The sequence below is a fragment of the Rhinolophus ferrumequinum genome, chromosome 7 (assembly GCF_004115265.2).
Source record: "Rhinolophus ferrumequinum isolate MPI-CBG mRhiFer1 chromosome 7, mRhiFer1_v1.p, whole genome shotgun sequence".
NCBI classification, from domain to species: Eukaryota; Metazoa; Chordata; class Mammalia; order Chiroptera; family Rhinolophidae; genus Rhinolophus; species Rhinolophus ferrumequinum.
In genome coordinates, this window is record NC_046290.1 from 90898423 (window position 1) to 90913582 (window position 15160).

The 15160-nt window shown below is 54.8% G+C and overlaps 2 protein-coding genes across 4 annotated transcripts; both read left to right on the top strand.

The window, feature by feature from the left end:
• The first annotated feature begins 107 nt into the window (after positions 1-107).
• FBXO24 (F-box protein 24) lies at positions 108-8611 on the top strand. Of its 3 annotated transcripts, none has more exons than XM_033110137.1 (11): positions 108-422; positions 1652-1781; positions 2459-2560; positions 2657-2840; positions 3834-4072; positions 4293-4527; positions 5167-5325; positions 5601-5722; positions 5978-6109; positions 7420-7590; positions 7906-8611. In XM_033110137.1, exons 2-11 carry the CDS (start codon positions 1701-1703, stop codon positions 8266-8268), a joined length of 1788 nt encoding a protein of 595 aa, XP_032966028.1. In that variant the 5' UTR covers positions 108-422; positions 1652-1700; the 3' UTR covers positions 8269-8611. The 3 variants fall into 3 exon arrangements, with proteins under 3 accessions (XP_032966028.1, XP_032966030.1, XP_032966029.1); XM_033110139.1 differs by having other exon boundaries at positions 1652-1730; XM_033110138.1 differs by lacking the exon at positions 108-422 and adding an exon at positions 442-465.
• Positions 8612-9419: 808 nt separating this feature from the next.
• Positions 9420-14504, top strand: PCOLCE (procollagen C-endopeptidase enhancer). The gene is made up of 9 exons (XM_033110140.1): positions 9420-9646; positions 10500-10608; positions 11005-11263; positions 12129-12253; positions 12754-12890; positions 13229-13500; positions 13747-13824; positions 13961-14131; positions 14260-14504. The coding sequence occupies exons 1-9, from the start codon at positions 9552-9554 to the stop codon at positions 14424-14426; spliced, it is 1413 nt and encodes a 470-aa protein (XP_032966031.1). The 5' UTR covers positions 9420-9551; the 3' UTR covers positions 14427-14504.
• The last annotated feature ends 656 nt before the right edge of the window (positions 14505-15160 follow it).

The window sequence follows — 15160 nt, forward strand, 5'->3', positions numbered from 1 at the left end:
GCTAATCAGAACCCGCCGGGGAGGTGGAGACTCCCGCGCTGGAGTGAGGCGAGAGAAGGGAGGGGGACTAGAATGGAGCTCTCGCCAACTGCCGACGCTCCAGCCCGCTCATCGCATCCAATCACAATGCTTAGGGCTGAAGATGAAGCCAATCAGGTCCAACCAGGAGGCGGGGACGCCCGCGCTCAACTAGAAGTGATAGAGGCCGAGAGACCGCAAGCCCGGGACTACTAGTCCTCTTCCAATGAAGACCAATCGCAAGCCAGATACAGGAGAGTGACTGTCAAGAAAACCAATTAGATTATCCAGAGGGAACCTGGCCCTACCTCTTCTCTGAGGGACGACTCTAACTACCAATAGCATGGGCGAGAAGGCAGTCCCTTCGCTGAGGAGGAGGCGTGAGCTAGAACTTTGAGACTGAGGTAAAGAATGGGAGCTCGGCGCGCCAGGTGCGATGGGAGCATTGTAAGGGCAGAGGTGTGCGCGAACTGGACGTGTTAGGAAGCGAGTCAGTTTTGAGCGCCTAAGATGTACCGGGAGGGGGGGTGCTAGGCAACTCCTGAGTCCAGTGCGCAGAGGGTCGTCGTAGGCGAAGGGACTGTGGAGGCCTGGCGGGCGGCTGGCTTCCCAGAGCCTGGAGAGACCCTGCTCAGCTTCTGGAGGGAGGGTTCCAGGAGACCGGGAAAGCCTTGAGAGCTGCCGCCCGGCCTGCCAGCCCACCCAGAGGAGCGCGCCGGTGCAGGAATTGTGATGATAAGACTGGGGATTTAGTCTAGAGGGGACCGTCTCATCTAGAAGTCCTCCTTTTTACAAATGAAACAGGTGGAGGAAAGTGGGCAGGAGCAAACAGCAAGGTACTGACAGCTTGCACTAGAACCCAGGCTTCCCACTACATCAGCTTTTACGGTGGACTTTTTCTTTTCTCACTCTCTTTGCCTCCTGGGGTGAAATGAAGTGTACAAAGGGGACCCAGTTATGAGAGGAAGCTGATGATACTTTTGGTCTGCTGAGAGATCTAACATGCTTTTAGATGCATGAAGACCTTTCGTAGTCCACTGAGTATGTTAATAGTTGCCTAACCACTCATAAGTCACATCTCAGATGCTGACATTCCTAAACATTTATTGAATTATTAAAATTCCGTCCTGGGTATCCCAAAGCAGCTGTTTACTAGTCACCGTGAATAAGGGAGTTTGGATGGGTGATGGTCTGTTATGTTAGCACAGTAAACAAACGAGTCTGTAATCCTGCACAGCTCAGGGCTGCCTGTGAGCCCCTGGAAGAGCCCGCTGCTCCTTAGATTTACTGGTGCAGATCTTCTGCCCCTATCTGGACAGAGACAACCCCTGTTTCTCCTCATAAATGTCACCCCGCCCCCCAACATAAAAATAAGTGAATAACTTAGACTCTGGGAGATACCCTAAACTTTCAGAGTAAATTAGCCCTTTCCACCATAATGGGTTTCCCTTCAGACAGTTACTGTCCCAAGAAAGCAGTCTGCTCTTGGATGTATTTTTCATGAGACTATAAAGAGTTTGGCTGAACTGTTCCCACTTTCATCTGGTGCATGCTTTTGGGAGAGAGATGGTTATCAGCAGGGTCACCTTCCCCCGCACTTGTTAAACTGAATTTATGCTTTCTGTTTTTTGAGTTTATACTCTTGAGCTACAAATCTTCTGGAGGCCCTGGCCTGCTGAGATATGAAGAATTCACCAGTGTTTCTCTACAGAGTTAGTACTAAAAGGACCTCAAGTGGAAAAACCTCCTACTACTCCCTGAAAGTAAAGGCCTCATGTACCAGTAGTTCACACTATTTCTCCTGTAAAATGCATATCCCAGGAGCCATTGGGTGGCTACAGCTGAGGTAGAACTGAAGAGCTAAGACAGAAAATCCCAGGCAAGGTTGGGGAAAATAGGTCACAGTGGCTAGGCAGTGAGGTCACAGAGAGGTTTGTCTGCCCCAGACTCCATGGGGAGGGGCCTGGGAGGCAGAGGGGCCCCAGAGGTCCCCCAAGTCCAGGCAGGGGACATGGTGTGGGAAAGGCAGCAGGGACAAGGCCCAGGACGGGTGCCAAGGGGCCTGGAGAAATGAGGGCAGGAGCAGGGAGGGGGCAGTCAGGATGGTGAGGAGAAGCCAGAGAAAGCTGCAAAATTTCAGTGGGCTGTGTGCAGATGGGAAGAGAGGCTCAGGGTGAGGGGTGGGGGCAGGGCAAGGGAAGGGCAGGAAGAGAGAAGCAAGAGATCTGGGGAGGGGTTACTTGAAGAAGTTGGACCCAGGAACAAGGCAGACAGGGAGAGGCTGATCCATGGACCTAGAGAGAAAGATGGGAGGATTTGACAGCACAGAGCTGAAAGTCAGCGCTATGAGCCCCCCAGATAGTAATTAATGAAAGACAGACTGAGAGAAGGAAGAAAAAGAGGCACGATCCTCATGGAACCCCTATGCTCCCCCTTCTAGGTAAAGCGGAGCTGCCCTTCATGTGGCCCAGAGCTTGAGGTTGAAGAAGAGAAGAAGGGGAGAGGGAACCCTATTTCTGTTCAGTTGTTTCCCCCAGAGCTGGTGAGTCCTTGGGGAGGAGGTATTAAGAATAAAGGACTGGGGGCCAGACCACTGAGGGGCCCCAATGATCCCCACTTCCTCCCTCCTGTCCCCCAGGTGGAACATATCATCTCATTCCTCCCAGTCAGAGATGTAGTCGCCCTAGGCCAGACCTGCCACTACTTCCACGAAGTCTGCGATGCTGAGGGCGTGTGGAGACGCATCTGTCGCAGGCTCAGTCCTCGCCTACGAGAGCAGGGTTCTGGGGTCCGGCCCTGGAAGAGAGCTGCCATTCTTAACTGTACACCTTTCCCAGAACCTCCCGTTCTCTTTGCCTCTGTCCTACCTTATTCTGGGATCCTTCCTGCTCCATAGAGTTGCCTGATGACCTCAGCGTTCCCAGCTCTTCCAGAGCCCCTTTCTCTGGAAGAAACTGTTAGATTCAAACATAAGTCATCGAGTACTTCAAGTCTAGAAGCTTAAAGTACTAGAGCCACCCTCTGATAGACATCCCACCCAGAGCTCCCATTAACTAGCTAGCATCCCTTCCGTGTCTCCCTCCATATTCAAACTCGCTCCAAAATCTTACCCTAGAGACGTCTTCCACTCCCCAGAAATGGAGTTTTCCTTCCTATAAACCAGGGTTTCTCAACCTTACCACAACTGAGGTTTTGGACCAAATAATTCATTGAAGTAGGGTATTGTCCTGTGCATCACAGGATGTTTAGCAGCATCCCTGGGCTCTACCCACTAGATGCCAGTAGCACCTCCCCCGGGGTGACATCCAGTGTCCCCTGAGAGAGATAATCTCCCCCAGGTTGAGAAACATGCTCTAAACCCCCTCCCTTCTCAGGGAGCCGTTATCCACTTGCTTCATCTCATATATCAGAGATTAAGGGAGATCCAGGCAGGAGATCCAAAGCTAGGCCTGAATGAGGGTTACTGGTCTTTCTGAGTCATTCCTTTTCACTCCTCTCTGCTTCTTTTCTATGTATTTATTACATTTCCCTCGATGTCTCTGATGCAAGCAAGGTTGGACCAAAGAAGTACTCACTTAGATGCATGTTTATGGATCTGAGCTGAGGTGGGCTAGAGAACTAACGTTCAGGCAGAGTATAATTGAGGATATCCTCTAAACTTTCTATATGTCCTTTGGAAGGGTCTGTTCCCTAGTCCTAGGGATAGAGAGGAACTAAATAGCAGAGTATCTGAGAAATCTTGATTGCCCAAGCTCTGATTCATCTCCCTTTGTCATTGCAACCCCTTGAGTCTTCCATATCCTTCCCTTCTCCAGACACGAAAGGACTGTATTTCCAGGCATTTGGGGGCCGCCGCCGCTGTCTCAGCAAGAGTGTAGCCCCCCTGCTAGCCCATGGCTACCGCCGCTTCTTGCCCACCAAGGACCACGTCTTCATTCTCGACTATTCTGGGACCCTCTTCTTCCTCAAAAATGCCCTGGTCTCCTCCACCCTTGGCCAGATCCAGTGGAAGCGAGCCTGCCGCTATGTTGTACTGTGTCGTGGAGCCAAGGACGTGAGTAGCAGAACCCTGGTAGCTGAGAACCCACCCCACCTCCGGGGCCCCAGGGCCCCCACCCTTCCTGAGGTGTCCTCCTCAGGACAGCTGCCTTTCCATACAAGGAACCAGAGAAAAGTCCTCATTTCCCAGTTGTGTACCCAATTATCTCATCTCCCACCCCAACCTCATCCTACTCCAAGCCCTAGATCCCAGACGCCTTTGTCTTTTCCTATAGTTTGCCTCAGACCCAAGATGTGACACAGTGTACCGTAAATACCTCTATGTACTGGCCACTCGGGAGCAGCTGGGAGTAGCAGGCGCAACAGGCAGCCGGGCCTGTGACTGTGTCGAAGTCTACTTGCAGTCTAGTGGGCAGCGGGTCTTCAAGATGACCTTCCACCACTCCATGAGCTTCAAACAAATTGTGCTGGTTGGTCAGGAGACCCAGCGGGCTCTCCTGCTGCTCACAGGTGTGGCTTTGAGCATTGCTGCTTTGCAAATTGTTCTCTGCAGATTCTTCGGGACCTGCTGCAGGGGGTGGGGGAGGGAGACCTCTCCAGCCGCCTTCTGCATGCCACCTCACCTGGTCTCCAACCAAATAGCTCTGATTTTGTCTGACTCCTGTCTAGGATTCTGCATATTTCATATGAGTAAAGGGCCCTGATTTAAATTCTAATCTCCCTAACTTCCATGGCGGGCACCTCACTTTATACCGCAAATGGCCCCCCTACTTTCTCTGTGTTTCCTATCCCTGACCACACTCCCAAGCCTAAGATCTTCTGGACTTCTTAATTCTGGGCAGGGCCCTGAATTCCCAGACATCATTCCCAACGTTCAGATTGAATTCTGCCGAATCTAACTAGGTGTTTTTCTCCTCTCATCTCTCACACTGAAGGACTGCCCTGATTTATTTTTGTTGGTAAGCAGTTGGACTCTGGGAAACTTGAGGTCACTCTTCCCTTATTTCATCTCTACCCTTTTTCTCCCAACCCCACTCTAGGGCAGTAAACATTTCATTCTGTATGGCTTAGGGGGTCTTTTGGGAAGTTAACATGGATCTTGGAGAGTCCCCTCCCCCATATAATTGTCTGCCTCTCCTCACCCCGCAGAGGAAGGAAAGATCTACTTTTTGGTAGTGAATGAAACCCAGCTGGACCAACCACGTTCCTACACAGTTCAGCTGGTCCTGAGGAAGGTGTCCTGTTGCCTGCCTCACCTGCGTGTGGCCTGCATGGCTTCCAACCAGAGCAGTACTCTCTATATCACGGGTAAGAACCCCTCCCTTGTTCTTCAGACCCCAGCCCTGGACAGATCTTCCAGACACAGACACCATCCCCCACCCCCCCCGCAATTCTTCTTCCAGCTCTGTGGTGGACCCGTAGGGCATCCTAGTAAAAGATGTTTAGATTCCCAGACATCATAGCTGGGTAATTTCCAGTGGGTGGGAGACTCCCTGGATCTTGCAGCTTTCATCCTAGGTGGGGCCTTATCACTAGGAAATGGGTGCCCAAAGCTGCTGAACTGAGGGCTCCCGACCCCCCAGACCAGGGGGGAGTGTATTTTGAGGTGCATACCCCAGGGGTGTATCGTGATCTCTTTGGGACCCTTCAAGCATTTGACCCCTTGGACCATCAGATGCCACTTGCTCTCTCACTGCCTGCCAAGGTAGGATCCTGGAGGACGGGGTAGATCAGAGGGGAGGAGCTGTAGGGGTTGAAATGTTCTGAAGATCTGTAATAGGAGCCGGAACCAAGTGATTGATCAGGGAGGCACAGGGGATCCAGAGAGGGGGGTGATACAGAGGGCAAGGCCAAAAGAGATCAGCCAGGGATAGCAGGTTAGTGGTTGGGAGGCTTTGGAGTTCAGAGGTCCTCTGGAGGGAACTGAATGCCTACCTCCCCTTTCTATCTTACCCGCTAGGTCCTATTCTGTGCTCTTGGCTACAATCACCTTGGCCTGGTGGATGAATTTGGCCGAATCTTTATGCAAGGAAATAACAGATATGGGCAGCTGGGAACAGGGGACAAAATGGACCGAGGGGAACCCACACAGGTGAGACTGTTTCCTAGCAACTCTCATCCTGACCCCCTTCCTCCAATTCCCTGACCCCTGGATCACTCCACTTCTCCAATTACTATAGAATCCACTTCTGCTGCCTAGGAAGTTAAGCCAACCAGTATGTAATGCCTGTGGTACTGTTGTGAGTCTTACCCAGGGTTGGCACTGAGGTTCGTCCTGTGCAGTGCATGCTCTAAGTGCAGTAGGAATTGAGTGAAGCGGGGAGACCTGAGTGGGCTGGACTAAGTAGAAGAGGCGAGATGCGAGCAGGGTCTAGTGGGTTAGGTGGGATTCGGGTGGGGATAGGGAAAGGCATCCTGTGTAACGGGAACAGGGACAAAGCTTGCACATACCTGGGACAGTGAAAAGACTGGCCTGACTAAAGGAGAGAGGGTATTTTATAAATGGGTAGATACGTGGTGGTAGAGGTAGGTGTGAGCTTGGAGAGGTATAGATTTGGGAAAGAGTCATTGCAGGTTCTGGAGCAGGAGAAGGCAACCCCCACAGGTGATTGAGAGCAGGTCAGCTGGCCGGAGTGCACAGGAAGCTTTCAGTGAGAAGCCCACTGGGAGGATGTTGAGTAACAACGGCACTTGAGACGAGGGCCTGTGGCTAGTACACGGGAGGAAGAATGGAAAGGAATGGAAACAGGAGATGCTTTGAAAAAAAATGAAGAAGCCCTGGAAACTGATTAGATGTGAGCAGAGAGGTGTAGGACATACGTGGCTCCGGCTGTAGGTCCCTTGAAGCAAAATGGTATTAGCAACAAACGTGAATTGAAAGGGATGCTGCTCTCAGGAAAGGCATGAATGTAGACTTTCTGCAGTAAAACACTGAAGTGGAAATGTCTCACTGGCAGTTAGATTCTAAGTTGGAAATGACAAAATTAGAGCTAGACGAGAAAACCTGGACAGGAGCTGCCATAGTAGGCAGGGGGAATGGAAAAGTTGTCGCTGAGATAGGAGGCAGGCTCTCAAATGCCACGTCCCAGAAGCCATGGGCACGAGAAGTTTCAAAGAGGAGGGAGTGGTCAATAGTGACAGTGATACTGTCGGAATATATTTTATGGACCTGGAAAGATGGTCAGGCTGTATTTTTAGGCGGGAGAGATCGCTGCTGATCTGCGTTCAGCAGGGCAGACCTCCGGGGCGGGGCGGGGCGGGGCGGGGGTATGTTGAGTCCCATTTCTCCCCTCTCTTATTTTCCCTAGATTCTTCCCTGAGTCTTCTTGTCACCCTTCTCCAAGCTGGGCCCCAAGTCCCTTGGTGTTCCTCGCCTTACGGACTCTGGCCCTGTGTCCTCAGGTGCATTATCTGCAACGTCCCATTGCTCTGTGGTGTGGCCTCAACCACTCCCTGGTGCTGAGCCAGACCTCGGACTTCAGGAAGGAGCTGCTGGGCTGTGGCTGTGGGGCTGGAGGTCGCCTCCCTGGCTGGCCCAAGGGGAGCGCCTCCTTCGTCAAGCTCCACGTCAAGGTCAGAGCAGGGTCAGGCGCGCTGGCAACCAGGGAGGGCAGGTAGTCCACAGGACTGTAGTTGGGGCTCCTGCAGGGACCCAGGGACCCCATTTCTCCAGCACCACCCCCCTCCCTTTCCTGCCGTACACCGTGGCTACTGGCTGTCCCTTAGCAAATCCTGCTGGCTGTCCCTGACCTCACACAACCTTGGCGCTCAGCCAGCCAGCTCGTTTGCGGGCTCATGGTTGATCTGAGGGGGAGGAACACAACAGCTGGGGCTTCGTGGGAACCCCGCCGTAAAGGCCCCACTCAGCCACGCTCCTTCTCCTCCAAGGTCCCTTTGTGTGCCTGCTCCCTCTGCTCTACCAGAGAGTGTCTCTACATGCTGTCCAGCCATGACATTGAGCACCATCCCGCCTATCGAGACCTCCCAGCCAGCAAGGTGGTGGGGACCCCCGAGCCCAACCCCGGGTCTGGAGAGCCCCAGGACCCTGGGGGGACAGCTTGGGCCTGTGAGGAGTACCTCAGCCAGATTCACAGTTGCCCCACATTGCTGGACCGCATGGAAAAGATGAAGGAGATTGTGGGCTGGATGCCCTTGATGGCTGCACAGAAGGATTTCTTCTGGGAGGCCCTAGACATGCTGCAGAGGGCTGCGGGAGGGGTTGACCAAGCCCCCCCAACCCCTGAGAGTTGACCCCTCTCCTAGTCTCACCCCTGGAGGGAGAGTCTGGCCCTGGGCCAAAGGCTAAGGAGAGATGGAGCGGTAGCAATGAACACTGTATGTGTGCATGGGGAGGGGGACGCATTAGGCTGAGGACTGATAGACACGCCAGGGTGGGCAGGGAGCTATTTTGTAAAATGTTCAGGGGGCTGCCCAGGAGGGACCCCCAACTTGACTATCATGGACAAGAGATTTGATGGACAAATAGAATAAAAGGCTAAAGAGAGCCCCGGTTTGGAACCCTGGGGCCTGGGAAGACCATGGGGGAGGGGATGGGGGACCTGATGCCTGACTCAGTGGGCGAGGGAGGGCAGGAGCGTGGACGGGGCAGGCAGAGCAGAAGCAGCTCAAGCTTTCAGGCGCTGCAGAGTTGACAGTATCTGAATCCTTCAGCTTGCTTTCTCCTTCCATTCCCAAGACCTGACCCGGTCTTCTTGACTGGAATTCCTAACTCCACCTCTGGAATAATTCAGTCAACATGTGCTCCTTGGTGCTCTCCGCTTGGATCCTCTTATTCCCATTCTGAGGAAGTCACTTCGGACTTCAGAAAGCTTCCCACCCCTTTCCCTTCATCCCTGTGAAATCAATCTCCCTTCTCTCCGCTTCCTGTTTACCTTCCAGGTCTGGTTTCACATGTCCTTTTCCCCTACTTTCAGCTTCATCCTCCTCTTTATCCAGATGCCATGCCTCCCTACCCCGCTCCCATACCTCCTTTCTCCTTGGCCTAGTCTGGCCCAGAGGTGGAGAGAAGACAGTGGAAATTTGAAGTTGGAAAATAAGCTGGAAAAGGTGATGGTCAGGAAGGGGGTGAGAGATTGGGAGTCCAGGAAAGGACTCCTGGATGCTGAGGAAGCGACAATGGGGAAGATCGTGAGTGGGCTGGACAGTGCTCGGCAAGGACCAGAGGCTGTGTTCACAGGATGCGCAGGCACTGGACGCAGCGGACTTCCAGATGACATTACTTGATGCCTAGATTATAGCTGAGGCCCTGATGCTCCCTCAGCCCTTCATTGCTCCACCCCTTACTTAGGTCGATATTTATGTGTCCTGGACCTAGAGAGGCCCCTGGACTCTCCACTGTCCCAGCTCTCCTCTCCCTGTCCCGCCTTCCCCGCCGCCCTCCCCACTGGCCAGTCCCCACGCCCACACAGCCCGGCTGCCTCATCTGGCACTGATTAGCCCTGCTGCTGCGGCTGCCGCTGCTAAACTCAGCTGCTGCCTCTGTCTGGAGGACCCCAGCGCCTCTCCCCCCAGCCATGCTGCCTGCTGCCACAGCCTCCCTCTTGGGGCCCCTCCTCACTGCCTGGGCCCTGCTGCCTTTTGCCCAGGGCCAGACCCCCAACTACACCAGGTAGGTCTCTTAGCACCTTCCAATTAGCTTGAGTAAGCTTCAAAAGCCTGGTGGGTTATGCCTGTGGATCTTGTAGATGCTTTTGCTAATAAATCATCCTAGAGCACTCCTGCAGCCCCCTACCCTTTTCTGGCCCCCAAGTTCTCCCCCCCTACTGCAAGACCACTGTCTCCTGTGGATCGCCAAACCCCGTTCCTTCAGCCTCTGTCCTCTGCCCTCTAAGTCTCCCCATACACCCAGACCGTTGGCCCCCCATGGAACCTTAGAGCGCCAAGACCTTGAACTTCCCTGGTAGCTGGACATCTGGATTCCAGGAAGGAATTAGAGATTGTGGGGGGAAGTGGGGGCAGTGAGTGGGAGATTTGGGAGTCAGATACTCAAGTAGTTATCTGGAACAAGAGCAGAGCAAAGGTTGGGAGCTCAGGGAGCCTAGTCTCCCCGTTCAGTTTGAGGGCCATCTCTGCTGCTTCTCCCTCATCTCTCCACCCCCTCCCCCGCACCGCCTCGTGGCTGTGTCTACATCTGGAAGTAGTTAGGCGGCTCCTGTCCCAACTGCCTGGCAGGGTGAAGGGGGAGAGAGAGGAAGGGGGGCTGAGGAGGATTCCCGGAATTCCTGTTGGGGTGGGGGCGGGGACTGGGGTTGGAGGGATAGACACATTGCTGGCCCCACTTTTTTCTGATCCTCTGCTATAGTGTTTCCTACCCCCATTCTCTCCTGGCTGGCTGAGACCATCCCCCCTTAGGCCTTTCTCCCTCATGCTCCGGGCTTCCCTCCCTGGCCTCCCCATTCTCATGACCCTATCGGTTGGCCCACTGCTCCCGACCCATGGCTGACCCCTCTTCTGTCCTCCAGACCCGTGTTCCTGTGCGGAGGGGATGTGACTGGGGAGTCAGGTTACGTGGCAAGTGAGGGTTTTCCCAACCTCTACCCCCCCAATAAGGAGTGCATCTGGACAATAACGGTGAGGAGGCCCCTCTGCTCACGACCCCTTTTCACTCACGAGGCCTGGGTGCAGCCAGCACCACCCTTCTCCCTGGGAAGTCCAAGCCCCCTCCCCTCTGGACCCTGATGGCATCAGTGTCCACAGCGATACCACTCTTAACCTGTCACTTCAAGCCTGCTTCTCCGTCCCCCACTTCGTCCCTGGCCCCTGTAATGTCCCCACACACCTCAGGTGTTGGCCCCTGCACAAGCCACCAGCCCTATGCAGAGCCCAGGACCTCTGCTCTGCACCGATGGCGTTCCTTCCTCTTCAGGCCCAAATTCCTGTAGGAAATGTTTGGGGAAAGGGAGATGCCCTTTGCCTGTGCTGTGTGTGGCCTGACTTTGTGGGTCCCCGCCCTGTCCCTGCAATCAGGTCCCCGAAGGCCAGACTGTGTCCCTTTCATTCCGAGTCTTCGACCTGGAGCTGCACCCCGCCTGCCGTTATGATGCTCTGGAGGTATTTGCCGGGTCTGGAACCTCTGGCCAGCGGCTCGGACGCTTCTGCGGGACCTTCCGCCCGGCGCCCTTAGTCGCCCCTGGCAACCAGGTGACCCTGAGGATGACGGCGGATGAGGGCACTGGAGGACGAGGCTTCCTGCTCTGGTACAGCGGGCGGGCCACCTCAGGCACTGGTGAGACCTCCCTCACCTCCGCCTTCCCCCTCTCCTGGCCCCGCCCCGGCGCAGGCCCCGCCCCCAGCCTTAACTTTCACCCCAAGAGCCTAGGAGCCCATTATCTCCCTTTCCCTTTTTCCTCACTAACTGCCCCTCCAGTCCCTCCTCCCCGTCTTCTCTCCCCTCTCCCGCTCCCCACCCACCCCCTCTTCCAGGCCCCCCCCCCAGGCGCGAGGCGGAAATGGGTCACCGACCCACGGGTGGAATGGGCGGCCTGGGGTTACTGGGATGGTGAGTAACTGCCCGCCCCCGTCCGCAATCGGGCTCCCTCAGACAGGCGTGAGGGGGCACCCCAGTGGTAGGGGACCAGGTTCCCTGACCCGGAGCCCCCTACACCCAGCCCGGGGCTCCCGATTGCGGTCCCATCACCCGCTCCTGGCGGCAGAAGTCTCCCCTAAAATGTTTAAGGCAGGTGCCTCCCTAAAGGGGCCTAGGGGGGTGTGCCCCATTTTAAGGGGATCCTCACAGCATGAGGACTCTCCAGCCTGCAAAGGGGTCTTCTCTGTCTGGCGGGGGAGATGGGATCTCCCAGGGGAAGTGAGGTGTGGCCGCGGGTCAGGGGGCGGGGCAAGTAGGGGCGTGTCCAGCCAATTCCTCCTCCCCCTTCCACCGCCCGCCTGGGTGCCCCGCGGTCCAAAACTTCCCTGAGCCTCGCTCCTCCAAGCCCCCTCTCTGCTAACCTCTTTCCTCCTCTTCTCGTCCCCTCATCCTGAGACCCCGACATCCAAACTTCCTGCACGGACAGGCTCCCAACCTAGAGCTCTTCTCGAGCTGACCCGCGTCTCCACCGCCCCCCACCCCCACTCCTCTCTCCCCTCCCCAGAGCACCAATTTTGCGGGGGGCGGCTGGAGAAGGCCCAGGGAACCCTGACCACGCCCAACTGGCCCGAGTCTGATTATCCCCCGGGCATCAGCTGTTCCTGGCACATCATCGCGCCCCCGGACCAGGTACAGACCCCTGCCCGGGCTGCCCTCGGGGACCCGGGCGGCGTCCTCCAGCATGCAGCCAGCAAAGATTTATTGAACATCTATGTCCTGAGTCCTGAACTTGCGCTGGTGGGGAGTCAAAACAGAGCAACATGCTTGCGCGCAAAATAAATAAATAAGTAAAATTACACCTAAGACGAGCGAGGTACACGATGCCGATAAACTGGTGTGGGGAGGGGGCGGGGGATGGATTCCGGGTCTGTTCCTTGAGAATGAGTCAGGACTTGACTTCGCCAACGATGGCGATGGACACCACTGCAGGGTTCCGGTGTGTGTGACCCCTTGAGTTGTGGTGTGAATGCATTAAGAGGAGGGAGCAAGGGGATGAGGGAGGTGAGAGAAGAGGCTGCTGCGAGCGTCCAGAGGCGGCAGTAGGTAGAGGAGTTGAGAGGTGCCGAGCTCCTGAACCCTCCGGCAACCCGGGGACCCACCGCGCAGCCTCGCCTCTGCCCTGCTGCCAGGTGATCTCACTGACCTTCGGGAAGTTTGACCTGGAGCCCGACACGTACTGCCGCTATGACTCGGTCAGCGTGTTCAACGGAGCCGTGAGCGACGACTCCAAGAGGCTGGGGAAGTTCTGCGGTGACACAGTCCCGGGGTGAGGGGGTGGGAACCGGCTGGGTGGCGCGGGATCGGGTGTATCCACCTTCTCAGGTGCAGGAGTGAGTGGACCTCACTGCTGTTGGGAGGGGCAGGGCTTAGCTGAAGAGGCAGGGTCTGAACCTGTGAACCCCAAACCGGTGGGTGGAGCAGGTAGGGTACCAGGCTTGCACCAGGTCTAGGGTCTGTGGATCCAGAGGCCAGTGGGGCCTGTGAAGCTGAAGTCAGGAAGCTAATGCATCCAACTGAGGGGCAGAGGTTAAAATGCCACTGGCCCGGGTAGAGCAGGGTGCACAGCCCCCTTGACATCTACCCCCAATGTCCTGCCGCCCACAGTTCCATCTCCTCCGAAGGGAATGAGCTCCTCGTCCAGTTCGTCTCAGACCTCAGCGTCACAGCCGATGGCTTCTCAGCCTCCTACAGGACCCTGCCGCGGGGCGCCGCCAAAGAAGGGCCTGCCCGGAGTCCAGAGGAGGGTGCCCGGCCAGGTCCCCAGCTCCTTGGTCCTAGCCCCAAGCCGGGAAACCGACCCAAAGTCAAGCCTGAATCCCCACCTACTGAGAAAAAGAAAGCCTCACCTGAGGCTGAGGCGACCCCGGTGGGCCCCAGTGAGTCTGGGAAGGGGGAGGAAGGAGACGCAGACTAAGACGGTTGTGTCAGAGTTCCTTTCTTGGCTCACTTGTTCATTCATACAATACTCACTGCGACCTCCGTGCTAATGTCTGGTACTGGGTGCTGGGACCCAAAGCTGGACAGAACTCTGAACAAGTTCAAATCAATGAGGCTGTTCTAGAGAAAGTGACCTCCCTGCTGGGTAGGTCACCCTCCACACACTGCCCTCCTCTCCCTCTTAGATGTATCCAGTGTCACCTGCCCAAAGCAGTGCCGGCGGACAGGCACTTTGCAGAGCAACTTCTGTACCAGCAACCTGGGTAAGAAGCCTCATCCCTAAGCTCTGCTCTTCCAGCTCCTCTCACCTTCCCTCCTGTCCCCAAAGTGCCCCTTCCTTCTGCTTCCAGCCCTGCCCTGACCTCCTGTCTCCTCCCACTCACCTTCACTCTCCCACAGTGGTGACCGCAACAGTGAAGTCCATGGTTCGGGGTCCAGGGGAGGGCCTCACTGTCACTGTCAGTCTCATTGGTGCTTACAAAACCGGAGGCCTGGACCTGCCCTCTCCACCCACTGACACCTCCCTGAAGTTTTACGTGCCCTGCAAGCAGTGCCCTCCCATGAAGAAAGGTAACAGAAATATGGGGAGGTGGGGACTGGGTCTTAGCCTCATAGAAGTGACAGAGGGACTCAGATGAGAAGATACCATCTACAAAGTACATAACATGAGTTTTTAATCCCTCTTTCCCCTCCCCCAGGAGTCAGTTATCTGCTGATGGGCCAGGTAGAAGAGAACAGAGGTCCCGTCCTTCCTCCAGAGAGCTTTGTGGTCCTCTACAGGCCCAACCAGGACCAGATCCTCACCAACCTCAGCAAGAGAAGGTGCCCTTCCCAGCCTGTTCCGGCTGCTGGGTCCCAGACCTGAGCTCCAGGCCGGCCTCCAGCCCCTGGCCCTAGGGACCCCTTTTTTATCCAAATAAATATTCCTTGACTGAGGAAGGGATCACATCTCCATTTCTGTGGTTTTGGTGCCCATCTTGGGGATTTCTTTTCATGCATTCATTAAACTCAAGACATTTACTATACAGAAGAATATTTTAAGAATGTAGGTGGATCTTGTCACCCCTTTGCTCAAAACTCTCCTGCATTCTCAACACACACACACACACACACATGCGTGCGCGCGGGACTATTTAGATAAATATGTTAATGAGCTTGATTGTGGTGATCTTTTATATATACACGAGGTCAGACAATTATGTTTGCAAATTTTCCACCATGCACTTACACGGTGGGAAGTTTACAAACTTAATTGTCCGACTTATGTGTGTGTATAAAAACATCAAGTTGTAGACCTTAAATATATACAATTTTTATGTCAAAGATATCTCGAATCTGTTAAAAAGAAATTTTAAAAACTCTCTCATAGTTTTCCATCAGTCTCAGAATAAAATCCAAAGGCCTACTGTGTGCTCAAAGGCTCTAGGTGATCTGCATCCTGCCTCCCACCCCATTCACCTCGGACTATTGTCTTCCTTACCACTGTTCTAGTCACACTGTCTCCTTGACCATTTCTAGTACACTGGCTTTGCCTGTAGTATTCCCTCTATCTGGAATTCTCTTCCATAGATAGCTCATGGCTCGCTTCCTAACTTCAAT

Coding starts and splice junctions, on each gene's coding strand:
- FBXO24 (XM_033110137.1), top strand. CDS start 1,701: ATGAAGAATTCACCAGTGTTTCTCTACAGAGTTAGTACTAAAAGGACC. Junction 2,561..2,656: donor AGTTGTTTCCCCCAGAGCTG/GTGAGTCCTTGG, acceptor CCTGTCCCCCAG/GTGGAACATATCATCTCATT. Junction 4,073..4,292: donor TGTGTCGTGGAGCCAAGGAC/GTGAGTAGCAGA, acceptor CTTTTCCTATAG/TTTGCCTCAGACCCAAGATG.
- PCOLCE (XM_033110140.1), top strand. CDS start 9,552: ATGCTGCCTGCTGCCACAGCCTCCCTCTTGGGGCCCCTCCTCACTGCC. Junction 13,501..13,746: donor GGCGACCCCGGTGGGCCCCA/GTGAGTCTGGGA, acceptor TCTCCCTCTTAG/ATGTATCCAGTGTCACCTGC. Junction 13,825..13,960: donor CTTCTGTACCAGCAACCTGG/GTAAGAAGCCTC, acceptor ACTCTCCCACAG/TGGTGACCGCAACAGTGAAG.